General features: G+C 36.6%; 3 protein-coding genes across 5 annotated transcripts in view; 1 reads left to right on the forward strand and 2 right to left on the reverse strand.

Annotated features, from left to right (window-relative positions):
• Positions 1 to 15,620, forward strand: part of LOC129242342 (adenosine deaminase 2-like) — a 34,682-nt gene extending 19,062 nt beyond the window's left edge. For both annotated transcript variants that reach the window (XM_054878942.1, XM_054878934.1), the window contains exons 3-9: positions 9,924 to 10,032; positions 10,633 to 10,749; positions 11,502 to 11,999; positions 12,087 to 12,256; positions 14,593 to 14,777; positions 14,853 to 14,989; positions 15,061 to 15,620. In XM_054878942.1, the coding sequence (XP_054734917.1) occupies positions 9,957 to 10,032; positions 10,633 to 10,749; positions 11,502 to 11,999; positions 12,087 to 12,256; positions 14,593 to 14,777; positions 14,853 to 14,989; positions 15,061 to 15,524 (1,647 nt within the window). In that variant the 5' untranslated portion in view covers positions 9,924 to 9,956 and the 3' untranslated portion in view covers positions 15,525 to 15,620. The remainder of the gene's footprint in view (positions 1 to 9,923; positions 10,033 to 10,632; positions 10,750 to 11,501; positions 12,000 to 12,086; positions 12,257 to 14,592; positions 14,778 to 14,852; positions 14,990 to 15,060) is intronic.
• Positions 15,621 to 15,628: 8 nt separating this feature from the next.
• Positions 15,629 to 16,599, reverse strand: LOC129242355 (uncharacterized). 2 transcript variants are annotated; one of them, XM_054878965.1, is made up of 5 exons: positions 16,519 to 16,599; positions 16,387 to 16,456; positions 16,136 to 16,317; positions 15,904 to 16,077; positions 15,629 to 15,827 (listed from the first exon to the last, which is right to left on the reverse strand). In XM_054878965.1, exons 2-5 carry the CDS (start codon positions 16,418 to 16,420, stop codon positions 15,738 to 15,740), a joined length of 480 nt encoding a protein of 159 aa, XP_054734940.1. In that variant the 5' UTR covers positions 16,421 to 16,456; positions 16,519 to 16,599; the 3' UTR covers positions 15,629 to 15,737. The 2 variants fall into 2 exon arrangements, with proteins under 2 accessions (XP_054734940.1, XP_054734929.1); XM_054878954.1 differs by lacking the exon at positions 16,519 to 16,599 and having other exon boundaries at positions 16,387 to 16,501.
• Positions 16,600 to 19,501: 2,902 nt separating this feature from the next.
• Positions 19,502 to 20,385, reverse strand: LOC129242368 (low molecular weight phosphotyrosine protein phosphatase 1-like). Its single transcript, XM_054878977.1, has 3 exons — positions 20,241 to 20,385; positions 19,833 to 20,185; positions 19,502 to 19,773 (listed from the first exon to the last, which is right to left on the reverse strand). Exons 1-3 carry the CDS (start codon positions 20,269 to 20,271, stop codon positions 19,681 to 19,683), a joined length of 477 nt encoding a protein of 158 aa, XP_054734952.1. The 5' UTR covers positions 20,272 to 20,385; the 3' UTR covers positions 19,502 to 19,680.
• Between the last annotated feature and the right edge of the window lie 7,283 nt (positions 20,386 to 27,668).

Raw genomic sequence — 27,668 nt, forward strand, 5'->3', positions numbered from 1 at the left:
TAATTTGATTCACTTGAAGAATTTAAAATAAAACCAAGTTTGTTAATAATACCTGTTGTTTTAATGTTATTATTATTATTTTTTTATTATATCTGAAGGAAAAAATGTATGGTAATATTTACCATATCTATACTAATATTATAAAGAGGAAAACTTTGTTTGTTTGGTTGTAATGAATAGGCTCAAAAACTACTGGACCGATTTTAAAAATTCTTTCACCATTCGAAAGCTACATCACGAGTAACATGGATTATATTTTATTTTGGAAATAGGGCTCGAGATATAGGTCAAAACGTGGACCCGGGTAACCTTCGGATGTGTATGTACAATATGGGTATCAAATGAAAGCTGTTGATAAGTGCTTTAATACGGGGTAATTTTCATACCTATTGATGACTAGGGTCTGGAAATATATGCCAAAACGTGGACCCGCCGTGTCTTTGCACCGAATTAAACCAAACTTACACACATTGTTAAGTAGGTATTGAAGATGATTTCCGTATAGTTTGAATACCTATTGGTAGATAGGGTCTCGAGATATAGGTCAAAACGTTGACCCGGGTAACCTTCGGATGTGTATGTACAATATGGGTATCAAATGGAAGCTGTTGGTGAATGCTTTAGTTCAGAGTATTTCCATCCGCTCCGTGACTAGGGTCTCGAGATAGAGACCAAAACGTGGACCCTAGAATGTGTTTGTACAATATGGATATCAAATGAAAGCTGTTGATAAGTGCTTTAATAGGGGGTAATTTTCTTACCTATTGATGACTAGGGTCTGGAAATATATGCCAAAACGTGGACCCGCCGTGTCTTTGCACCGAATTAAACCAAACTTACACACATTGTTAAGGAGGTATTGAAGATGATTTCCGTATAGTTTGAATACCTATTGGTAGATAGGGTCTCGAGATATAGGTCAAAACGTTGACCCGGGTAACCTTCGGATGTGTATGTACAATATGGGTATCAAATGGAAGCTGTTGGTGAATGCTTTAGTTCAGACTATTTCTATCTGCTCCGTGACTGGGGTCTCGAGATATAGGTCAAAACGTTGACCCGGGTAACCTTCGGATGTGTATGTACAATATGGGTATCAAATGAAAGCTGTTGATAAGTGCTTTAATACGGGGTAATTTTCATACCTATTGATGACTAGGGTCTGGAAATATATGCCAAAACGTGGACCCGCCGTGTCTTTGCACCGAATTAAACCAAACTTACACACATTGTTAAGTAGGTATTGAAGATGATTTCCGTATTGTTTGGGTACATATTGGTAGATATGGTCTCGAGATATAGGTCAAAACGTGGACCCGGGTAACCTTCGGATGTGTATGTACAATATGGGTATCAAATGGAAGCTGTTGGTGAAAGCTTTAGTTCAGAGTATTTCTATCCGTTCCGTGACTAGGGTCTCGAGATAGAGACCAAAACGTGGACCCTAGAATGTGTTTGTACAATATGGATATCAAATGAAAGCTGTTGATAAGTGTTTTAATACGGGGTAATTTTCATACCTATTGATGACTAGGGTCTCGAAATATATGCCAAAACGTGGACCCGCCGTGTCTTTGAACCGAATTAAACCAAACTTACACACATTGTTAAGTAGGTATTGAAGATGATTTCCGTATAGTTTGAATACCTATTGGTAGATAGGGTCTCGAGATATAGGTCAAAACGTTGACCCGGGTAACCTTCGGATGTGTATGTACAATATGGGTATCAAATGGAAGCTGTTGGTGAATGCTTTAGTTCAGACTATTTCTATCTGCTCCGTGACTGGGGTCTCGAGATATAGGTCAAAACGTGGACCCGGGTAACCTTTGGTTGTGTATGTACAATATGGGTATCAAATGAAAGCTGTTGATAAGTGCTTTAATACGGGGTAATTTGTTATGTTATGTTATGTTATGTTATGTTATGTTATGTTATGTTATGTTATGTTATGTTATGTTATGTTATGTTATGTTATGTTATGTTATGTTATGTTATGTTATGTTATGTTATGTTATGTTATGTTATGTTATGTTATGTTATGTTATGTTATGTTATGTTATGTTATGTTATGTTATGTTATGTTATGTTATGTTATGTTATGTTATGTTATGTTATGTTATGTTATGTTATATTATGTTATGTTATGTTATGTTATGTTATGTTATGTTATGTTATGTTATGTTGTGTTGTGTTGTGTTGTGTTGTGTTGTGTTGTGTTATGTCATGTTATGTTATGTTATGTTATGTTGTGTTATGTTATGTTATGTTATGTTATGTTAAAGTATATGTTATGTTAATGTTAACTCATTCTCTATATCCATACAAAATATGTATCAAACAAATAAAATTAAAATTTTCTTTTGAAAAATGCAACCATTCAATCAGTATTTTCTTATGACGTTATCACGTTAAACTATCGTCAGTAAACCGACTTTGCAGACAACCTCTTTTTTTTTTCTTAATTTAACGCTTAGCACAATAAAAAATGTTAACATTTATTGATTTTGTAAAATGTTTGCTTTATAAAACGCGTGTGTGTACAATAAAACTTGTTGTTATGAAAGGCAAATGTAACAATTAATGAATATTATTATGAATATTAAACGCTTACACAGATCCGTTATCCAAGGTAAAAAAAAAGTTCTGAAAAGTTGTTTTGTAAATTTATTCACATTTGTTGAAAAATAACATTTAGATTTTATATTTTTTTTTCGGTCAAACATTTGTAATATTTGAGTTGAACTTAATAACCTCAACTTGCAACTTCAATGACGTCCTCTTTTTTGACAGATTGGCTCCCTTTTTCTAGAAATTGGCATGTGAAAGTTTCCTTTGCGCTGCCGAGCGCTCATAAAGAGAGATGGAAAATGAGAGTGATGGAAATGTCCTTACATCAAATGTTAAAGCAATTCCATCTTGTAGATTTTCAGAAATAACTGAGGTTATATTAAAAAAAAACAGTGATTTGTAAAATATCAGCCGAACAGCTTTAAAACTGCAGGAATTATTTACAAAAAAACAAATGTAAATTTAATCAAAAAAGTAAAAAATGTACATGAAAATATGCATAAGTATGCACTGCAAATTATTTAATTAATAAATTAAATATTCTACAAATACAATACGACTGGCAGCGCTGGCGACGAAGGCCTTTGGCTGTTCTTTGCAGCTTATGCGAAGAAACTTATGAATTTTCCTAAAAGCGGGCGCCCTTCGGCAGGCAATGGCAAACCTCCGAGTGTATTTCTGCCATGAAAAAGCTGCACATAAAAAACTATTTGTCGTTCGGAGTCGGCTTAAAACTGTAGGTCCCTCCATTTGTGGAACAAAATCAAGACGCACACCACAAATAGGAGGAGGAGCTCGGCCAAGCACCTAACAAAGTGTTCGCGCCAATTATTTATTTTATTTTCTTATTTATTTATCTTGAAGATTCCCGTCTCTTTTCTCGAATCCTATTTCCCGACAACTCGTGTCCCGACAACCTGTATCCCGACAGCTATTTTTCCCGAATCTAATTTCCCGACAACTTTTTTCCCGAAAATGCAAGTCCCGTCAGTTAAAAAATAATAAATAGTAAAAGGAATTTTATTAAGGGAGGGGTAACGTTAAAAAAATGCACATTTTTATGATTTTGTTTTTGATGACACAGTTAAAATTTATTCGTCAAATCTTTTACTACATAAAACTATAGCATTTGAAGTATATTTTGTGAAATTTTCATCCAAAAATATTTAAAAATACGGCAATGGCAATTTGCGGTGCCCCTCATAACTCGGTGTTAAATCATCTGAAATCAAAAAACCAAAATTATTTCGTTAGATAATCGTTTTCTCCGGGTAACACCGAGAGGGTTTTTTGAAATTAAAAATTTTTCGATTTTTGGGAAAACGTTAAAGTCAAAAACACGATTTTCGCGTAAAAAATCGGTGAATTAGTTACCGTAAAAACAAAAGTATCAACAAATTCGAAAAAAACTCTTCGGCGTTACCTTGTAAAACATCTACAGAAAAAGTGTTCAAAATTTCAAAAGGATCGGTGCAGTAGTTTCAAAGTTATGAGTGGCACCGATTTTGAAAACGTAAGTTGTGGGAAAAACGCGGTTGAGCCAGATAGGTAGCAACACTTACATGGCTGTATCTTTGTAGGTTTTGCTCTGATTCATCTAAAATTTTCACAGAATATTCTTGAAAGGTTCTTCATTTAAAAAATCAAATAAAAAAAAAATAAAAAAAAAATTTAAAAACGTTACCCCCCCTTAATACATGTAAATCGTAGTATCAAAATGGAGTCCATCAAAAAGCAATGTTATGTGCCAATAACGTTAGATATGAGGAACAGTACCAGAATTTTTGTATTCTTCATATTGTAAAACAATGGACCGTAAGCGATTTTGGACTTCTAACAACTTTTTGTTTTTTTGGTGCCGCTTTTACAGATCGGCACAAACTAAGTTCATCTATCACAATTTCTACATCCGCCTGTTCTTTTTGGAATTCTTTTAAAGCTGAATATAAGTCTGAATGATTACCGACAATTTCACCAAAACTGAAGGTTTGTTAATATATATTGTTACCATGACAACAATAAAAAATTATATGGTACAAAAATGTCTAAACAAAGAAAAAAAACATTTGTCGGGAAAAAGAATTTCGTGAAATAGGATTCGGGAAGAAGGGTGGCTACCATCTTGAGAGTTCTAAAAAAGTTATAATTTTATTCAAATAACTTTCACCCTGAACAAGTAAACCAAATTTTACGGCACTAAAAAATGAAAATACCGACGAGTAGCAGCTTTATTCATTCGCAACGTAAATGCATATGCAGAAAGGAGAAAAAGTGTTGCATATCTTAAGGAACTACTTGTAAATATTTGCTATTTTAGTTGCTGTAGACTTTTACGTACGCTTTATGGTGTTAGGGGTAGTCACAGGCCCGAAAAAATCGCTGTTTGTGTGGAGCCCGTTTCTCCAGAAGTCCCTTGCGGTAATCATCACAAGCCCTTGGAGATTCATCTTAAATCAATCGAACAAAAGAAATTAATAGTATTAATAGATAATCTTGTGCCTGATCGAAACTTTTTTTCAAAATTAACAATATGGCGCTTCAGGAAATATTTTCAGATTTTCGAGAAAAAAAAAACGAAATATTTTCAGATTTTCGAGAAAAAAAAAACCGGCAATTACACGGTGTGACAAAAAAAAAAAAATTAAATATACTTTTATGGAGACCTAGCACGATTTGTGGCTATAGAAAAACTAAAAAAAATGGTATAGGAGAAATTTCCAATACACCCCCAAAATCTCATTTTATGGCCATAAAACCGTTTTTCAGTAGGTTGATGTGAACAATCCCTCCTAACTTCGCCAATTTCCATCCGATTTCGAATTTGTTTTTTTAGTTCGAAAGAACAAAAACAAGCCTTTTTGACAGTGTGTTGACAATTTTTCTGAAATGACAACTGACGAGACAGTAGGCGGAAGTATTCGGAATTTTTTTATTTTTTCTCTATTTTTTCAACTTTGACATCATTTTTGCGATATTATCCGATGTTGAGGATGTTTTTCAGTAGACTACTGTTATGGTGAATTTAATTCTGCGTCGAATGAGCTATATTTGACTGTAATTGAATTAAAATTCATAGAGTTGTGCGAGTTGTGCGAGTTTTAAGATTTTATTTTTTTTACTAATTTTATAGCAAGTGTCAGTATAAACACATCATCAGTACGAAACAGTACAGGTTTAAAATTTTAAAAGATGTCGGGAAAAACTAATCTTCATTTCAAAAATGTTTGCTAGACCTGCTCCGTTTATAAGAGTCATCACAATTTTAGGGATCCTTGTCGGGCCTCAGATTCGAAAACTCATGCGAGATGAGAAATTTTCGAGTAAGCTCAGTGCAGTGGAAAGACGGGCATGGGAAAGTTTTAAATCATTATGTGAGAAGTTCCTTGGAAATAAAAAGAGCTCTGATTATGTTGAAGTCGTCAAAGAGTTTTTGAGTGCGTACAAAAAAATGGAATGCAATATGTCCATCAAGATACACTTTCTGCACTCACATTTGAATTTTTTCCCGGAAAACCTGGGCCAGATGAGCGATGAACAGGGTGAAAGATTTCACCAGGAGATAGGAGTCATCGAAAAACGTTTTCAAGGGAAGAACTCCATCAACATGCTTGCTGATTACTGCTGGTCCTTGAAACGTAAAACAAGTGATGACTCTTATAAACGGAGCAGGTCTAGCAAACATTTTTGAAATGAAGATTAGTTTTTCCCGACATCTTTTAAAATTTTAAACCTGTACTGTTTCGTACTGATGATGTGTTTATACTGACACTTGCTATAAAATTAGTAAAAAAAATAAAATCTTAAAACTCGCACAACTCGCACAACTCTATGAATTTTAATTCAATTACAGTCAAATATAGCTCATTCGACGCAGAATTAAATTCACTATAACAGTAGTCTACTGAAAAACATCCTCAACATCGGATAATATCGCAAAAATGATGTCAAAGTTGAAAAAATAGAGAAAAAATAAAAAAATTCCGAATACTTCCGTCTACAGTCTCGTCAGTTGTCATTTCAGAAAAATTGTCAACACACTGTCAAAAAGGCTTGTTTTTGTTCTTTCGAACTAAAAAAACAAATTCGAAATCGGATGGAAATTGGCGAAGTTAGGAGGGATTGTTCACATCAACCTACTGAAAAACGGTTTTATGGCCATAAAATGAGATTTTGGGGGTGTATTGGAAATTTCTCCTATACCATGTTTCTTAGTTTTACTATACCTACAAGTTGTACTAGGTCTCTATAAAAGTATAATTTCACTGTCGCACAGTGTTAATTGTTTAAAAAATCCGAAATTTAAAAAACAAAAATCCTTCGATCGGCCACGAGTTTTTCAAAGTTTTGCTATCGATTGCCGATTTGCCCGAGCGCCCTTTGTTAATTGTTGAATAACTCACTATTTGGATTCACTTCAAATTTCCACACAGTATTTTCAAGATATTATACTTTAAGAAAATGCAAAAAAAATCCAATTTTTTGAAAATTCTAACTACCCTTAACCCCTTTTGTCTGATTTTGTCTAAGAAGGCCACAAGTGAAATTTTTCGAGGAATTGTAGAATACTTTAACCATCTTCTTCTTGTTTTTCAAATCTCTTCCAAAAAGAACTGATAGAGCTAATGGGCTAAAGTATTTTACAAAAATATTTCTCGTGAAATTCTAAACTAGGTATTTCACTCAGATTAGTATTTTGAACGTTCTTTACACTTTTTCAAATGTTGCTCAGGTACATAATTTAAAGCCACCCTAATCAACACAATAAAAACATCCACTGCTTAAGATAGAAGCATAGTTGTGTAGCCGAAAGGAGGTGGAAGCAATTAACTGCATGCACTGCAATAAAACAAACATGGCCGACGAATTACTTGTAAGAATGCCTTCGCCAAGGCATCTCACGAAACACTGCCACCCTTACAGGAAGGTATTTAGCCTTCCTTTCAATCCCACCTGCAAAAGCTGTTAGGAAGAGGTGGTGAAAAAAATTCGTTTCCACCATTTATGAGAATCTCCAGGTTTAGCCAGAAGAAGATTTCGCTCTTTCGATAAGCCTTTCCTAGAGCAAATTAATGAAATCTCAGACATAGAGCTAAAAAGTTTGCTGCTATACTTGGATCTCACGAAATGGATCTGACTCGAACAAAAAAAAAACAAGAACAAGAACAAGACATTACACGAGAACAGTGGTAGTAAAAAGGCGCTTCCGCTAATTAGGATTATTTCTGTAAAAATGCCCACCACTTCATGTCAATTTGCAATAGAGCTCTTGATTTTTTCGCATATCGCTTTTGCGTATAAGCAACGAATACCCGGGGAAATTGCTTCCTGAAACCAACTAATGTAAGGCAATCACTCTCTATCATTCAAACTTCCCTTCGATAATGGGAAGATAAATTATATTGAGAAACTAAGGTTGGTTGAATTCGGTACTCATATTGAATATCGAAGGTGGTTTTACGTATTAGCTGCTTTTAGGTTTTACGTTCTTTAAGTTCTCATACAGCTAAGAGAATATTGCTCAAAAATATAATTTCTTAAAGACTTCAAAGCTAGAACTCCATATCAAGTGTCTAGATGCTATCACTTTCAGAGCTTTAGCTGATAAATTTATTTTGTAGCCTGATGCGCTTGGTATGGAGTTCTCGCTCAAGATCTTTGAGTTATCTACATAAAACTTATAAAGTAGGAAATATAAATATTTAATAGACGGTTAAAGTTATTGCATGCGATTTCTTTCAAACGCTAAATTATTATCGATTATTCACAATTTTAGGTACATATACTTATTCAGTCAGTCTAAGCTAAACGTTACCGGTAAAATTCAAACTTAGAGTTTCGTTATAAAAAATTTAAATGCTGCTAAATAGGCGTATCCTTTTCGCAATACGCGTCGTGCAATTTGTTAATTTTGTGAAAAATTTAGAAAGCGTACGTTGTCTTTACAAAATAAGTTCCGCATATGACAAACGATTTCAAGCAGTGTTTCTATGTACACATTCTAAAGGTCAACAAATGTCTCATGCCTCTGCAGCTAAATATTTGAAGAAGTTGAAGGCGTTCATAAATAAATGAGTGCAACGGTATACCGATATTAAAAACGTTGAGGGCTTCCCTGGAAGGGGCCCAAAAAAAGTATCTCTTAAAAGCAAAGTCAGAGAAGATCATTGATTTGTTTGTGGCAAAGCCGAACATATCGTTGCGGGAAGCTGAAGCTGAAGCAGATTTAAGGAAAAGTGATGTTAATGTATTCAATGATAGGATTCGAGAACGTTTATGTGCAGAAGACTTCAAATTCCCGAGCAGAAGACCTCAAAACCCGTTGCTCTCATTACCACACATTGAAAAAGGCTTGCATGGGCTAAGGCAAATTCAAAACGAAATAGGGCAAACATAATATTCGTGGATGAATCTTCCTTTCGGGCGAATACTCGTAGCTGCATATGCCGGTCCTGGTGTACTGCTGATCGACAACTTCAACAAACTGTTAAGCATCCAGTTAAGGTTCATGTTCTGCTTCCCCGAAAAAGGATCTGGCCATTTATTTGTGTTTACAGCCAATTTGAAGGCAGTTTGCAGATATACTAAAAAGCATAATTACCGTCAGCTGCGAAGATGTTTTGAAGAACTAGCCAAACTTGGATTTTGCAAGGAGACAACGATCCCAAGCATCAACACCAAAGCTGTGTCGAGTGGTTTCTGTTTCCAATGGGATTGAAACATTGGATTGGCCTTGACAGTCGCCTGATGTCAAACCTATTGAAAATGTTTGGGCAATAGTTAAGCAAAAACTGAAAGGAAAACAAATATGGAAGAAAAATTCGGCTGATTACCTCCACAACTTGCGCAGAAATTAACACAATGTATAACTTGAAGATGTGAAACCATTATTGCTAATGGTGGTGACTATCGGTTTTATTGATTACATTGCGTATAAAAAATATTATTATCACCATCATTATTGGCTGGAAATCCCAAAAAACTTGAGTCGTCATCGAGACCCTCTACTATGGCTGTGATACTTTCCAAACAGTATTTGGTGGGCTGGGTAATCGGGTTGGTGCCCGTAATATGTGACCTACCAATCTTAGTCCGTTGATCATTATTGTGCTTATTGCAGACGGATGCACGTACAGTTTTTCGAGTTCATGGTTGTAGCGCTTCCACCATTCGCCTTTATCTCATGTCACGCCAAATATTTTATTTAATAAATATTATAAGCCCACAAAAGCAGTTTGTTAGAATCGAATTGGTCAAATAGTTTTTAAGTTATGGCGGTCACGCTTCTATTAGGCATACTATTTATATATGTATAAATATGTGTGCTTCATTAATTTTTTCCTTTATTTTGACAGCTCTCCGCACATTAAGGTCCGCATAGGTGTAATATGACTATGACTAAGTCGCATACTCCAGCCATTCTGCTTTGCCTGCTCCTGCTGCTACAAATTTTTAGTCAATGCGGTATTAAAATTTGAAATATATACATAAGGGTGGTCCACAAAAAGTCAATGTGCTTAATATTTATTACTGGAAAACTCGTTTTTTTGCTGATTTGATATAAATTAAAGAACGAAATTTATCACCAAAACTAATAATTTTCTGACATTACATTACGCTCATATTAAAAAAATATGATAACTATTTTTACAGGGCTGTAAAGTATGCACCTACCCTACCTTATTTTTCAGTTTTTACTTCAATTTTACTTACAATAAGTAAAACGAAGCTTAATTAAAGTTTGAGATTCAGCATAAGATTTCATAGTTTAATAATTTTTGTTGATAAAAATAAAAAAAATTTGTAATTTTATCCATTTTATTTACATATAATTGAAAAAATCCTTTTCTGTGCTTGAAATACATGAGCAACTTCATGAGCATTGCGGCAATATAAAATCTTAAATAATTCAAGTAAAATCCACGTTTTTAATATACTCGAGAAATAATTACAAGGGGTATCTTAAAAAATTCAGTAACTCCAACTTTTGTGGACCACCCTAATATAAATGTTTACTTTTAAAATTAGTTTTTTAATATGTCTTGCACACCATCAATGTTCTAGCTGCACGACTTTTTATGCCGCCTCAAGAGATTATGGCGCCACAACCTGAGATCAGCGGAATGCTGTATGAGAAATCCTTGACTGCAGATCATTTGTACGATGAGCCACAAACATTAAGTGAGTACCTGAACTAAATAGAATAGATCTAAGTATGCAAGTGCAAACAGTTCAATATGTATTTTTGATAAAAATATAGTTCATACTACAACAAAAACCTTATAAGGCAAAGTTGCGAACTTTGTATAAAATAAAAAATAAAAAATTCGGCAAATTTTCATTAAAATTTCAAACTTTTACTCAGAATTTCTAGAAAAATTTCTGGTATGCAATTTTAAAGACCATTGAATTTTGCTATAAAAAAGTGCAAGTTTCAGTGATTCGGAACTCGCGTTGATTTTTGACATTTTTTTCTGTTGGGTGTTTTCTTCCATACAAGGCGCATTCATTAAAGGTGGTAGCACTAGAGCAACAACAATGTTTTGTACGTTTACGAGTAATTGTCAGAGAAAAGTATTGGTAAAGTAGAAAACAAACAATGAACTTGCCTTGTTTTATTCTTAACTTTTTAATAGATTTGCCTTGCTTCCATATAAAAAAATGTGGAGTAGGGGCGTTAAATGAAAAAAATGCCCGAAAACGCAACTAAAAAAATCTCAAAAATCAGTCTGTTTTTGAACTGAATGTAAGATATTTTGAATAACGAATCGGCGACCAATTTTTTTGTTATATTCTTTATCGAAAGTCAAGCTTTAAAATTAGATTCGTTTTCCAATCCCTTTCGAATTGTAAACTAAGCCTAAATTTTATTGAGAATGCTTTAGAAATTGTCTGATTTGTTTTTTTCTTCTTCTTCTTCATTTGCGCCACAGAATATGCACAACAACGTGACCAACTGATTGAGGCAGAGCAACTTCTTCTCACTGGCGGTCATTTGGAACTGGACGAAAATGAGCTGCAAGTGCATAAAATTTTCATGCACCACAAACTCATGGAACTCTCTTATGGCACAGACCATCCTGGTGAACATGCGCCGGCGTTGCACTTTTTCAAAGCCAAGCCCTTGATCGAAAATAGCAACGTATTCAAATTTGTACGCGCCATGCCGAAGGGCGCTATTTTGCACGTGCACCGCACACCGGCTGTCTCCGTCGATTGGCTGATCGGCAATCTCACGTACATGCCTGGTCTCTTGAAATGTTATACGTTGCGCGGCAATATTGTGCTGAGCTTCCGTCAGAACCCCAAGGAGCACGACTGCCGCTCGCCTTACTACAAGGTGCAGGAAGAGCGTGAGCGTACACTCTCCAAAAGCCGTTATGATGGTTATTTGAAAACAAAACTTAGTTTATACTCGCGTTTGCCGGAACGTAAGTACTTTAAAGTGCATGATGTTGGTCAATAAGTTTACAGTTATTCTTTATATATTGTTTCTTTTTTCTCGTTTTGTTTTGCAGTTGAGTACAATGAGCAGAATAAGGTCTGGCGGCGATTTGAAGACATATTCGACACTTTGAGCGACACAATAGGCTATGAGCCAGTTTTTCGCGCATTTCACTGGCAGCTGATGGAGGAAATGTACGAGGATAATTTAATGTATGCCGAGTTGCGCATGAAATTCAAACCGGTAAGATAGAGTAAAAATGTACAATATATGCAAATCAAATGGACATTTTTTTTAGTGGTTACCGAGATATGTGTATGCATGTGTGTAATTTAGGTAAATTTTGGTTTTTTGTGGAAGTCCTGTTCCTTTGAATTGTTAATTAAATAAGTGTAAAAAATAATCAGTGTTTTTTATAAGGTTTTCCGTATTTTCCCATAAAAAATTTACAAAAAGTTCGAACCATTTTTTTGGAAAAAAATTTTTTTTTGTATATCTTATATTCCGATATTCCTGATTTTGAGGGGCTTCAAAGTCTTCAATTTTGAAAATTTTTGTCCAAACATGTAAGACCGTAGTTGCGAACAGAAAATAGCAGTTCCAAAATATATTAAATTTTTTCAAAACATTATTAATCTGTGATGTGATTCGAAAGTGTTTATTATTATATTGAAATATTATTCTATTCTTTAACTGAACGCATTTTTAAATCAATTCTATAACGAAAAGCAAAAATTGTTAGAATAAAAAATAGAAATTCAGGGGTAGCATTAAAGTAACAGTGATCTTGGTGGGTATAAGCAACACATTCTGACCAAGTTTACAAAAAAATTAAAGAAAAACTGCATTGGCTAAGTTTGCAGGCACAAAGTTGTAACTAATATTTAGTTGAATTACCCAATTTTTTTATAACGGCAGCACAACGGCGTAGCATTGAGTTCACTAATTGCCCACATCTCCGCTACGGAATCTTCAGCCACGCATCTTTGACAATTTCACAAAATTCTTGATTGTTACTTAGTTTGGCAGCTCCTTTTAGGACTGATGAGGCACATTCCATAACCTCAATCTTATTTGCGCAAAACCAATCCTTAACCCTCCGGTTCGTGTTTTTAAGATAATGATCCCGTAGACCAATTTTATTGGCATTTCTTCTCTGCAATGCGGCAATATACCACTCTGCAATCATTCCACATAAATATTAGTGTCTATTATGTTATCAATTTTGTGTGTGGGACCTGCGGCATATAATGAGAAACCTCCATTATTACCATTACTTTGAGCTTTATCCCATACCTTTATTTTTGGGCCCCCATGTTTAATGATTTGTAGAGTGTACTGGGGCTGATTTTTGGTGACGGGTGAACGTTTCTTTTTACTGGCTTTTCCACGAATTTAATTGCATTTGAAATCATTTGTGCTGAACATGAAAGAATATTTTGTATTTCTGTGTAAGATCTATAATTAAAAAAATTTAATTTTTCGCTTACAATTTTTATTACAATTTTTTTATATTTTTTTGCTTAAAATTTTGGGTACATTTTTTTTAATATACTTTTTCTGCTTAAAATTTAAATTTTTTTTCGCTTAAAATTTGTGCCCAACTAAATTTTTTCAATATTTATTTAATTCTTTTTATTGGGCACTTTTGTGAAGTCAACAAAATCTCAGCTCTCAAATTCGTGGGTGCCCTTACAGGACATTGGCCTTCCCTTCTTATCACCTTTACAATTATATCAGAAAGGACGAATTTTTGATTTTCGTCAAAGTGGGCAACCATTTCAACCTAAGTAGTCAGAGTCCCGAAGAAATTATGATTTTCAATCATTTTTTTTTTAGTCAGTTGCTTTATTTTCCAAAAAAAAACTGGCATTAATACATCATGTTTCGACTGGACTTTAGCAAACTTAAAAAAAAAAATTAATAATTGTAAAAGTTAGCGCTGTTTGGGTGGAGCCTATTTCTCCAGAAGTCCCTCGCGGTGATCATCAAAAGTACTTGGAGATTCATCTAAAATCAATTGGACAAAAGAAATTAGTTTTATTAATAGATAATCTTGTGCCTGATCGAAGCTTTTTTCAAAATTAGCAATATGGCGGCTTCAGGAATATTTTTCAGATTTTCGAGAAAAAACCGACAATAAACTGTTTAAAAAAATCGAAAAATTTGAGTTTTTTATGTTTTTCAAAAGCAGTATAAATTTTATTCAAATCTACCAAGCGGTTTTTAAGTTACAGTGATCACCAGTTCAAAAAACATAGTTTTGAGAAATACGAATTTAAAGTTTTGCTATGGATTGCCGATTTGCCCGAGCGCCCTTTGTTAATTGTTGAATACCCCGAAAAGTATTTTTCGGATTCACTTAAAATTTTCACACAATATTTTTAAGATACTTTAAGGAAATGCAAAAAAATCAAATTTTTTGAAAATTACGATTACCTCTAACCGCTTAACAAAAGTCTGATATATTGAAAGTTTTCTTTATATTTAGTTTCATAATTTCAATTAAGTTTGTGCCACTACAAATCAACAAAAATCTTTGTATTTATCAAAATAATTAATACCCAATCACGTTCTAGCTTTACGGCGATAACGGTACGACAGTTGCGACCGCATACGAAGCGGCCGACCTACTTATAGAGCTCGTGGAGGAATTCAAACGCACACATCCAGGTTTCTTAGGGCTGAAAATAATTTATGTGGCGCACCGTGGCTCGGATGAAATCAAGATATTCAAAGCTTTTCAAACATTCAAAGATTTCCAGTGAGTGGTGTGCACAAAAAAAAAAAAACAAAAAAATATGAAACAGTTATAACAAACCACTTTCCCTCCTTGCAGTGAACGGTACCCCGATTTCGTTATTGGTTTTGACCTCATAGGCCAGGAGGATCAAGGCAAAGCGTTGCAAGCATTTGTGTCCATCTTACAGAACTTGCCGAAAACCGCAAAATATTTCTTTCATGCGGGTGAAACAAGTAAGTTTTAAATAAATGCCATTAACTGTAAAAGATTTTGAAGAAATTGTTTTGCTATTTTTAACACACAGATTGGTTTGGCACATCGGTGGATTTGAATTTGGTCGACGCAATTCTTTTGAATACCACGCGCATTGGCCACGGCTACTCGCTTATGAAACATCCAATCCTAAGCAAAGCAATTAAAGAGCGTGACATTGCGCTCGAAGTGAGTCCACTGTCGAACCAGGTATTGAACTTGGTTTGGGATTTGCGAAATCATCCCGGTGGCTACTTTATGTCTGAGAATATACCGTTGGTAATATCAAATGATGATCCAGGCTTTTGGAATGCAAAAGGATTGAGTTATGACTTCTATTATGCGATTATGAGCTTTGCACCGAGCAATGCAGGCCTAAAGACACTGAAAAGTTTGGTGTGGAACTCCATTAAATACTCGTCGATGAATGACGCAGAGAAAGAGACCGCGTACGGGCAGTTACAAAGCGATTGGAATGCGTTTTTGGAGCAGGTCATACGTGGAGATATTGTGTAACCTCCATACATATTTATAAATATATATGCAATGCATACATACATACTTTTGTATATAACAATCATACATGCTTTCAATACGATTACAAACAAATAAATAATAACTTATGCGATATACAACTTTTTATAAGAAATTTACATATTTGGGTATTATTCTCTAAACATTTCAACGAACATTTGCAATTTTGCAGTTTTTCATTTTTTTACAGTGTTCCTAGTCAGTGTACATGTGCTCCGCTATGAAATTTTGGCAACTTTCAGTTATTTGAACGAATGCACATCGGAAGCCACCCATTGAATTTGACTGAAAATAGCGTTAGTATGTTTGTTGCTGTAGTACTGCGTCAAACTTTTGAACTTCAATTAACATTTGCACTCACAAAGTAGGGATCACGTATAATTTGGTCCTCTGGACGGCCAATGTACTTGCCCAGCAGCTCAACCTTGGCGCAACGTTGCTGACTCGAATCCTTCGCTAGAGTCTCTAGTTCGCGTAAATTGAGCTCATCCATGGCGAGAATATAGTCATGGTTGTAGAAGTCCACTATGGAAATCTGTGAAGGATATACAGCATTGAAAACCAACATTGAAAGCAAACTACGAGCAGTGCACCTGTCTGCCGACGTGCTCTGTTGTTAGGCCATTTTCTGCCAGCACCTTGATACAGCGCTCATCTGGCTTACGCCCAATATTCCACGTTCTCAGGCCAGCGCTGTCTACTTCCCAGCTGAGTTCGTTCTCCTCAACCCAGTGCTTCATTACGCTTTCCGCCATTGGAGATCGACAAGTATTGCCTGCATTTCAATAATTTGCTAATCACAGTGCAAATTTCTTCCTACTCCATTTCGGGTGTTCAAACTTACCAATGCAAACGAATAGGATCTTCAAGGGCCTCATACTTCCACAGGAGATACTGCATTAAAATTTATCCTACTAAAGTCAAGAATGTATTATTTAAGCTTAATATAAATTAAAATAAAATGGCAAGTGCTTACATAAGTGACTTTTGTTTTGAATTTGACGCGTAGAACAAGAAATTGATTTGAAACAGTGGCACATTTTCACACAAAACGTAGAAGAAAACCTTGGTATTATAAAAATTTTAGAATGCGCCGATAAAAATAGCCATTAATTATTTTTAGGGGTGTGCGAATATTCGAAATTTCGAACTATTCGAAGCGAATCGAACCGAATTATTCGATCCGAGATTCGACTCGAATATTCGAATGGTTCGAACTATTCGAATGGTTTGAACTATTCGAATAGAGTCGAACTATTCGAATTATTCGAATGGTTAAAATAGTTCGAACTATTCGAATAATTCGAATAGTTTAAATAATTCAGATGATTCGAATATTTAACTGAGTGCATCCTTTTTTTTATTTTTTTAAACGATTTTTCTGAAGATTTCAGGTCTAATAAAAGCAAAATTAACATGGCTTAAAGTTCATTGTTTAATCTTCGGTTAGGATATCATTATTTTTATAGAATTAGTAGTTTTAAATAACTTGATATAGGTTTTTAAATGATATCGATTCTTCTAATCGTACGTATCGATCGACACATGAAATGATTTCTATCTTAGATGAATGGTTAATCGCTAATCTCTTATGCATATTACAATTCTCCACTACAGTATTGTTCTTAAACCTGTTTTCTAATTTTAATGAGTGTACATTCAAGTTTATACTTGGAAGCTACATATATCTGCTTAGGAAAGGAAAAAATAATACTAAAGTTCATGAATAGAATACCATTAATTTCATATCAAAAAAATGCCGAATGCAATTGGCTTTTCCAAACATATAGTATTATTTTACATGACAAGTGTATCTACAGCCACTATCAACGAACTATTTGGTGGTTGATGGCAACTATACTTGGAGTCTTAACTTTGTCCCGGACTCCAAGGACTAGAATTATCAAGTCTGTGAATAGTATCCACAGCTACTGATCATGTATTACTTTAGTGAATTCGAATCGAATGGGATTCGCACACCCCTAGATTTTATTTCTTCGGATAATTCAAATCGCTCGAATTATTCGAATATTTCAAACTATTCGGAAATTCCGAACTATTCGAATATTTCGAATTATTCGAGTATTTCGAACTATTCGATATTCGACTCGAATATCGAATCGAATCCTAGGATTCGATTCGATTCGAATCGAATGGGATTCGCACACCCCTAATTATTTTCAAATTTTATAATTATCGATTTGCGTTACAGTTCTAGCAATACAATAAAAATACATATCTCTGGTATAATACTATTGGATATACCTATTAAAAAGAGGCAAGTAAGTAATCAAAATAGTTGTTAAGAACGTTATAATTGATTCAAAATAATATATTTTTTAAATTTGATAAAATAATAATTCCACATCTGTAAATCTGCTCTCAACTGCAGTCACTTTTTTCTCAATGTCTGTTATCGTTAGCTTTAAATTTGCCGCTTCAGCAGCCAGCACGCCAATTTTCTGCTTTACTCTCTTGTCTGATATAACCGTTACGCAGTCTATTGTTAATTGATTGAGTCTCTCAGCTCTTCAGCTTTTGTCACCATTCTCTCCAACATAGCTGATGCATGCGTGAGAGGAGTTTTAAGCGGGGATGCAGGTTTTTTTTGTTGGATTTTTCCTCATTGATAACATATGTATGTATGTATACACCTTTTAAAATATCCGTGGCAAAAAGCGCTAATATGGTTAGGTGCATCGGTACGTAGATATATCAACAACAGTAACAACTGGGAGAACACACACATACATCGGTGGATCAGCAACACTTGACAAATTTCGCAGAAAAACACTAACACTTGAGAGCACAAACAAAAACACTCAGCTGATCACATTACTTGCAGTTTGATTATTAATTTTTAAGGTGCTTTGCCTCAATGAAATACTTACGCCTGAGATTACGAGATTGCTTAAGAGTTTATTCTTTGGGCAATTGACCTCAAAAGGATTAGTTCTATTAGAATATATAATGTACATAGAATTGTGGGTTTAAAATTTTATCGCTTAAATTAACGAAAAGTAAAAGATAAATAATTTTCATTATTTACTCGACCAAAAGCTATATGCTTCCGTTCATTTTAAAATATTTGGTATTTCGGAGCACTACTACCTACACTACGACGCACTACCTATGCACCTACTACCGCATCTACAAATTCAACTACAGCTACAACAGCACTATCCGCAATCGATTCTTTGCTAAATCACGCTTCGTTTTCCGTTTCTTCGTACTTCTGGTGCTGTCTCATTGACTGTAAACCGAATAACCGTTCTGCTGGCTAATGCTCTACTGAAGATGCGTGATGTTGTTGTTGTAGCAGCATAAACATTCCCCAAACATACATGGACGGGGAATGCTGCTGGAGTGACAATCCTTGGCCGGATATAAATCCGGGTCCGGTAACGTAAAACCGACTGTCATGGAAACGGGAAGATGCGTGATTGCACCGGACATTGGCAATCAGCGCGTTTGTTGTTCGACTCTGCGTCGCACGCTTCGTTTGTAGCAGAATCAGGTGTTCAACATCTGGCTATAGCCGCGGTAAGTACTACGCATGTATGTATAAGAACAAAGGATATAACTATTTTAATCGAATACTTAACTGGACTCAACAACGCTTGTAAAATATACTTGGAACAAACACCAACTAACACTACTGCACAAGAATGCCTGAGAGGGATTCTGTACTACAGCTTACACCTAGAACTTCTATATGAAATATACTGCGTGTGTGAGCACACATTTTTTTTAATTTCGAAAACTGGGCAGTATATCAGAATATCGTATGCATAACTTTTAATAGTTAAATAAACGAACTCAATAAAATTATTGAATACATTACGAAAATTCTAATTCGAAGTAATTTTGTCAAATCTACGGGAATACTTATAATTTGTATGCATTGGACACACTATACCTTGACTTATAGTATACAAAAATTTGGCAGAAACAAAATGTTTTTGATTATTTTTTGTTTTTAGAAAACATAAACATTTATTTTACTTGTACTCATGCATTCATTTGCTATGTACATATGCACATACATATATTACTAGTATCAGCTGATTGTGATAATTTCACAATTAATTTCACGGTAACTTTAAAATTCGGTGAGACTAGAAGCTTTTATTCTTTCTTAAACCTTACCCGCCACAGCATCTTCGAAGAAGGCTGCACAGGCTTTCACACACTGTTGGTAAGCTTTCTCGAAGCCAGCATCACCACGTTGCTATAAGAGAACACAGTTATAACACATTGCACAATACACTGCTCAAAGATTCCACTCACATAGTACGGGTCCACGATGATGCGATCGCTCTTATCCAGTCCGAAATTCCCCAGCATTAGCAATTTGGCCTTTGCATCGGATGGTGCTAAAGACCGCAAGTCACCCATATTCTCCTCATCCATGCCGAATATGTAATCGAATTCAAGGAAATCTTGATTCTTTATTTGACGTGCTCGATTAGTATAAGGTAAATTATGTTTCTCCATTGTGCTCAGCGCTCGATGATCGGGCGGATTGCCACGGTGCCAATCGCCGATTGCCGCTGAATCCACTTTCCATTGGCCGGATGCACCGGCTTTTTCGATTGTGTCAATCATAACCGCCTCGGCAATAGGTGACCGGCAAATATTACCTAGAATAAATGAAATTCAAATTATATTGATAGAAGCAGTGTATGTTCCTCGTACCTAAGCAAACCATTAGAATTTTCTTGACCATTTTCCGCTATTTATTTTTAATGTTAAAGCTTTAAATGAAATTTAAATGATTGTTATGTGTTTACTTTAGTCGGCAGAAATCGTTTAATAGACGTTGTCTGCAGTCTGCTTCAGTTTTCAATGTCCTCTTTGACATTCGCCGGCAAATCATATGTTCGCGACGTAAGCGACGGCTGGCTAACGTAAGTTTGCGATAATAGAAAGATAACATTAAACTATTGTGCGCTGGAATTTCACTTCACTTTAGGTAAAAAACATCGGTGATCGATTAATTACGGCTTTTTATTCAGGTTTCAAACCGTTAAAAAAATATAATAAAAACCTGATATTTAAAAAACCGAAATATTAAAAATATTACATACATAAAAATTCTGTCCGGACCGAACTTATTTAACTGAGCACATTTTTGTAAAATTCGATTTGGCTGACTCTTAATTTTTGGAATCAAACAAACTAATAGGCAATGAGAATTGTAGCTTGTAACATCAGACCGGCGAACGAAAATGGATGTACGTTTTTATTCGATCTAAATTAGGTTTATTAAGTCGCTATTGAGATTCACGCTTTTGCCTGAAAGTGGACGCGGCATCGCCTATTTTTAACAATTTTGGGTAGGTAGGTACCACTCTGGCACTCCCCAAGTAGCACTAAAGCACCGTTTTATTCCCATTTTGGGACCTCTAACGGACAGATATCTAGAGCCTACCCGAACTGTTGATGTAACAGACAAGCTTGATGGGATTTAAGTTGGCTCACTGCCCGCACTGCGCTCGCACATTTACAGAGAAAGTGCTCAACAGTCTCCTTCTCTGAAAGGTCTCCCACAGCTGCTGCAGTGGGGGTTAAATGGTAAACGTAGCTTTTCTGCGTGTGAGCCGATCGTCCAAAGGCCGGTGAACACAGCTACGAGTTTGGAAACTGAATGGCGTGCAGAGCCTCCAGGACTATCTGAGTCTTCCGCCTATTGTACTGAGGCCACGGGGTTTTCACAATAGCACGTGAAGAAATTAAGCTCCATCATTTCTGTGTTTTCCTGAGAAATAAGTTATGCCATTCCCATTTAACCCCTGTGATGCCGGTAACCAGGTAGAAGACATCTGACACCATTTTAGGCAACCCCTTCCTGGCAAGCTCATCAGCAATTTCATTTTTCTCACTGTTCCTATGTCCTGGAACCCACATCAGAGAAATGTTGCCTGCACACCGGAGATGATTTGATCTCCTTACAGGAGTTGACTTATTTGGATCTGCACCATGGCACCATCAGATCCTTGATCTTCATAGCTCCCTCGTTCCCTGAGCATTTTGCAGGATTGCAAAGACTTCTACCTGAAAAACACTATTCAGTATTCGGCAATTTAACTTGCGCCGTATCATCATTTTCGCCAAGTTTGAGAAATGTTACATAATTACTAACGGAGATATCGCGTTTTATGCTCTCTTGAAAATTACCGTTAAATGGGAGGTCTGGCCTTTTTTTCGTCCTGTTCGAGGATCTTTTTTAAAATATTATATCCATAAGTCGATAGAAAATAAAATTTTAGGAAGCTAGCTGGAAACTCAAGTAGTTAGCTGTAGTAGAAATAAGTTAAGTTCACGTCCAAAGTCGAAAAAGACAGCCAGGCCAGGCCCGGGTGCCCAGAATGTTAAATATGAGGAGAAGTTTGAAGTTTTTGAATTTTAAATGTTCGGTGTAAGGAAATGAAAAAAAAGTGCGTGTAGCGTAGTACACATAACAGAAGTGAAACTTTCAAGGCAGACAAAGAAAGAGGGAGAGACCCGAGAGAGAGAGAGAGAGAGAGAGAGAGATAGAGAAAGAATATATATCTAAATAAATTCACAACATTTGTAGAGAATACAAATAGACAAAATTTACAAAGGGTTGGAAAAGGGTCGACCGGTGTAGGTAAACGCCGGACACAAACCGTGGCAACCACGCGCACTACTTCGAGCGTTTATTACCCGCACAAACGCAGCGATTCCAGGACTGCAGCAACGACACAAATCACCGCAAGGCAATACCAATAAATCCGACGCCGGAATAGATAGCACTTTTAGTACGCACAAGCACTAGCCAGGAAACGGAAATAAGCGCCAAAAAGTAGGCACCAAAAATATATTTCCTACAAGTTTGCACCAACAAACAAGCGCCAAGAAGTAGGCAGTGTTATTTCCCACTAGAAATTAGCAACCACAGGCAAAAACTCAGGAAAAATAGCCTAAAGTGTATCTAAGATATATATAGCTCTCTCTATCCTTTTCTTCGCGGAACGAAAATGCTTAAAACGTTGAAGGTCCTTGAAATTTTACTCTCCATTCTTGCTCGTCCATTGACGCCTAAGAAGTTTCACTTCAAAAACAAACGGTTAACACATAAATGAAAAAAAAGATTGAAATCAAGGCGAATCGATTAAAGGTGGTGTTGGTAAATCAGCTGATATGTTGTTTTTTTTTCTTTTGCCACGTCCATGTGGCTGTCAGCTCCGAATGAAACAAGGCGAATTCATTATTATTTTCTAGTTTCTCAATACTTTGCTTTGACAATTAAACTTACAAACATTGTTGTTGGTCTATTACCACCACCTTTAATGGATGCACCTTGATTGAAATGATTATGGTTTTCAGAGACACCGATATTTCTTGAGCATTATTACTTCAATTTCTGCAATTTCGGCTTGCTAGCCTTACACCCAAAATGTTCTGTAGAGACTTCACAGCATTTGTTTTTGGTTATACTTATATTCTTGCGGATAATTTTCTATTAGAAATTAAAAGCCTTCTGAACTAAGAGTCACTTTGTCCATTAACATTTTCTTGACGGTTAAAAGTGGACTGTTCAAGAGCTCAATTACTGGACTTTCTTCAATTTTTGCAGCAAGGTAACCTTTCACGAATGTAGGTCAAAAATATACGAAAAATGTTCCTCAATGCAGATCTGCGGCTATCATCATCGTGTGGGGTGCCTTCACATGGCGGACACATGTTTGGTATGTCGGGGTCGATTCTGGATAAGTAGGAGTTTAACCTGCTACAGTATCCAGAACGTAATTCTGCCAGTGTTACACGTGTCTCACGGGGAAGCTGGAGCTCTTCATTCAAGTGCTCAACCCATTTAGTCCGCTTATGTTGATCTACCAGTTGCCGGATCTCCAAATTGAGATCCCTTATGCGGGGATCCCCGGGATCGACCTGGCACAGGTGGTCACGCTCGTTTGCCAAGCTGGCTGCAAGCGAGCCGCAGCAGCTGTGAGCACCTTGCGGAATGCGCGTTCGCCTGCGCTCACATCGGTGGGGATTGGAAGAGCGGCGAAGGTGTCTTCAGTGAATTCCGCGAAGCTGGCCCAATTTGCTTTATTAAAGGTAAAATAGGACCGGTGGTTCACGGAAACGAAGTTGGCAGGTCTCTCAATCGAGACGATAATGGGCAAGCGATAGCATAGGTCGCCATATTATGCTATTTATCAGACCCGCGCTAGCTATTGTTAGGTCAGGCGAGCTGCTGCAATTACCCACTACCCTGGTGGGGGCGTCGTCATTCAGTGCTGAATGTCGAATTGTCTATTTGCTCTGCCAATTGCTGTCCCCTACGATCGGTTGGCAGGCTTGAATGCCAAAGATCGTGATGCGCATTGAAGTCACCTAAAACCAATCGGTTTTCACCTCTGATGAGCGCACCAATATCAGGGTGATATCCTGCCGGGCAGCAGGTGACAGGGGGTATGTAAACATTATAAATTTCGAGCTCGGAATCGCCTCTTCGGACAGCTATACCTTGACATTCTAAGGTGCTGTCCCTGCGGTCGATGCCGTCATCAATGGGACGATACTGCACTGTGTGGTGGACTATAAACGCTAGTCTCGCTCGCGATCGTGTCTGTGCACGCTATAGCCATGATACTGTGTCGGCTGATGAAGTCAACTATCTCGTCGACCTTACTCGGGAGTCTATTGCAGTTAAATTGAAGAAGCTTCTTGGTAAGGTCGTAGTAACTCGGGGGGGTGAGGGACGCATGGGGTTGCCTACGTTGTAGGCCTGTATAAACAGTCAAATATTATGCTTAATGCAGTACTTTAATTATTTAGTTAATTTACAATAGCGGTAAGATACGGCTGTTTTAGTTCAATGTCAGGCGTATCATCCTTTAGAAAGGCAGTATATGACCAAAATTTCCTGTAAAAATAATAATTCTTATAAGGAGTGAATTTTTTATGTACTTTGTCAAGACTTACCAGAGATTGTTGTTGTTGTTGTAGCAGCAAAAACATTCCCCATACATGTACGGAGAGTGCTGCTAGAGTGACAGTCCTTGGCCAAATATATAGTAAATTCGGGTCGTTCCGGAAACGTAGAACCGACTGTAGGGGGGAGATCAGAGGTGGTCTTCGGCTATTCACTAGTTCACCACACATCCACATCGCCTAGATCTCACACCGCAGCGGCCGCAACAAAATTTGTTGTATTAAAATTGCATTCAGTTTACGATCAGATTGGCTACTTCCATTTGGACATGGGACATGAAAATCAGAATTCAAAATATAAAATTTGTTTGAAAAAAGTGTTGTTTGTAATATTTACCTCTTAATTCACAAAATAATCATGACTTCAGAGCGAAAAAATGGCATACGAAAAATGAATTTTATTTTTGGTAAAAAAAAATCTCTATTATTTTTCTGAACAATACAATTAAACTTATGCAAATTATATAATCACGTCAAAATAATTCAAATTTTTAAGGTTAAAGAACATACAATACAAAACTGATTTTTGTCGTGGGAAAATTAAATACAATATAAGCTTGTACATGTCTTGCTAATATTTTGAGCATAGTATCTTAAGGCATCTTTGGGAACTTCCTGTCAGTGTTTGTTCTGCGCTAGCAAACTAAGCTCAAAAGTCTATGAAAAAGTAAGTCAAACAATCTTGGAATCATTAGTATTTTCACAATAGTTTTTGTCATTGTACATATGACGCTTTGATATATTAGATAATAGTCCCCACGATTGACCCATATCCGCCAAACCGGCACGAAGGGCGCACGACGAAGCACAAACTCTAAAAGGCCCAGCAATACAATGCTTTTCTAAGTCCAACTTAAGTCATCGTCGTTCATTGCATTTAATACTGACTCCAGATGCCGCATATGATCCGTCATAGAGGAGCTGGGTATTAATAAGCTCCCTTCATTCAGCTGGGGCGCCCAAGAGGACGACTGCTCATCATGGCATTTAAATGAGGTGCTTGGGATGTCGTCCTGCTGCTTATGGGATATATATTCGGTTAAGTGTTCAAAGCGCTCAACTTCTAAATCCTCCAAATCCACTTCTTCAATCGGCCACAGTTCCGGTTCAGAATTCAGATTTTTAAGCATTAAACCTGAATAGAATACATGTTTGAGCTGTTTCAAAAAAATTTTGAACTATTAAAAGTACCAGTAAGACACGGCTGTGTTAGTTCTATATCAGGCGCATGATCGTCTTCCACATTTTTCGAATCGGCTATCACGCCCTTGTTGTAGCCCAGTAAATAAAGCCGCAGGCGGTACTTGAACTCATGTTGGTCAGGGTGATCGTGTAATCCACCTTTTGGCCGAATAACGTCGAAAAAGTTCTGCAGTATGTCTTTATTGAGACGATATGTCAAGATATACTTGACATTAAAGCGAGCTTCAACATCCTGCAGCAGCATTCTCAATGCTTTAGTTGTCTGAATGATGCCTAGAGAAAAAATTATTGCAAATGTGTGCATGCCATTTGATATTTTCAAGATAAAACTATTTGCTTACCTTTTTGGAACGGTAGCAGTCTAAATCTTCCCATCAGTCTCATATTCTTCACCAAATTGGTCATCTCGTCAAGGATCTTGTCTTGCTCCTCGATCGCTAGTCCGTAAGCATGACGGCGTGTCCCCGAGTCCGGGTGGGGCACCCTAACATTGAACAAGTCAAACCAGTCATTCGTCTGAAATAATAACGCGACATATTACAAATATCAAGGCATTAATATGCGCATAGAATAGGGAAAATATCAAAAATACATACTATTTTGAATAACTGGCAGCATTCGCGCCAATTTTGCTCTCGCAGTTGACCCAAATTTGCTGCTTTCGTCATAGCCTGCGCCACCCTATGCGAAAACAATTTCGCAGCTGCTTTTACTTGTTGGCGGGGAGGACCGGCGACGCTCAAGAGGCTTGCTGAAATCCCATGAGTTGTTTTCAAGGCCGGCGAAGTGCATGACAATAACTCCAAAATTATTTCCTTTTTCACGGGTTTCCCATTAATAAGAAAACCTTGATCAAGAAAATGATTCCGCAGTTGATTTAGCAAGTGCGGCACGTCACAAAAAACGAACACCTTTTGGTCATTGAAAATGAACCTTTAAAAACAATAAGTGTTATAAGCGCAAATAAACATATAAATGTAAGAGACCTGACTTACCACGGCTGGTCTTCGGTTATGCCTAATACATTAAAAAGCGACCTATTCACACCTCCTAGATCGCACACAACAGCAACAACGTTGTAACCACAATTGTGCGACTGCAACAAAATTTGTTGCATCAAATCTGCAGTCATTTTGCGATCAAAGTCGTAAAAGACTGGCTGCTTCCACTTGGACATGAGACCTGTAACTCAGAATTCATAAAAATATGTTTTACAAAAATTTAGTTCTTAGCAATATTTACCTCTTAGCATCGCTACTTGCACGCTACTAACGGCAGTTAATGCTGAGTTCGAAGAAGCGTCGCAACCATAAGACTGCCTTAGTTTCATTTCGTCGAAACTCAATACACATAACTTTTGTGCTTCGTTCATGTGTGAAGTGGCATTCAACAGGCGAAAAACTGGTTGGATTAACCCACGCGAAAAGGTCAGTTTTTGGACCCAACGCTGCAGTGTTCGCACTGCGGGAAGTGGAAAAGATTGTTTATACAGCAGCCTATACGCTTTTGGGCTGGCAGCATATAAACTAATGGACTGTGCGATGTCCTCTTCCACCCAATTATTCCTTTTAGTTGCAGCCTTCAGTTTGTGGATTTGCCCTTTTGTGAATATAGAGGACAGTTTTTCTTCCATATTTCGCATTTCGCTAGCCATCGATTCAATACGCTTTACCTGGAGGTCGCATTGCTGCTGCAGGCTCGTAAGCTCTGTGGACAGCGCACCGTTTTCCTTTCGCAAAACTGAATTTTCCTGCTTCAGAGCCACGCTGCAAGTAAAACCAATATAAGCTAATATGAGAAATGCGCATTTATCTTTCTACTCAATAATTACTTACATTTTAGCTTCTAAATCTTCTATTTCTTGAATGCTGCTTTCATAACAAATAACGTTAGATGTAGGTGAAGTCGCATTTTCAACTGCATAACCAACCGCATCATCAACCGCATCGTCATCGT

Source organism: Anastrepha obliqua, chromosome 1 (assembly GCF_027943255.1).
Source record: "Anastrepha obliqua isolate idAnaObli1 chromosome 1, idAnaObli1_1.0, whole genome shotgun sequence".
Lineage (NCBI taxonomy): Eukaryota > Metazoa > Arthropoda > Insecta > Diptera > Tephritidae > Anastrepha > Anastrepha obliqua.

Excerpts from the sequence above, each read along its gene's own strand:
- LOC129242368 (XM_054878977.1), bottom strand. The coding sequence starts at position 20,271 with ATGGTCAAGAAAATTCTAATGGTTTGCTTAG. Across the intron at positions 20,186-20,240 it reads AATTCTAATGGTTTGCTTAG|GTAATATTTGCCGGTCACCT; the intron begins GTACGAGGAACA and ends CATTTATTCTAG. Across the intron at positions 19,774-19,832 it reads TCATCGTGGACCCGTACTAT|CAACGTGGTGATGCTGGCTT; the intron begins GTGAGTGGAATC and ends GTTCTCTTATAG.
- LOC129242355 (XM_054878965.1), bottom strand. The coding sequence starts at position 16,420 with ATGAGGCCCTTGAAGATCCTATTCGTTTGCATTG. Across the intron at positions 16,078-16,135 it reads CAGAGCACGTCGGCAGACAG|ATTTCCATAGTGGACTTCTA; the intron begins GTGCACTGCTCG and ends TATCCTTCACAG. Across the intron at positions 15,828-15,903 it reads TTATACGTGATCCCTACTTT|TCAAATTCAATGGGTGGCTT; the intron begins GTGAGTGCAAAT and ends CGCTATTTTCAG.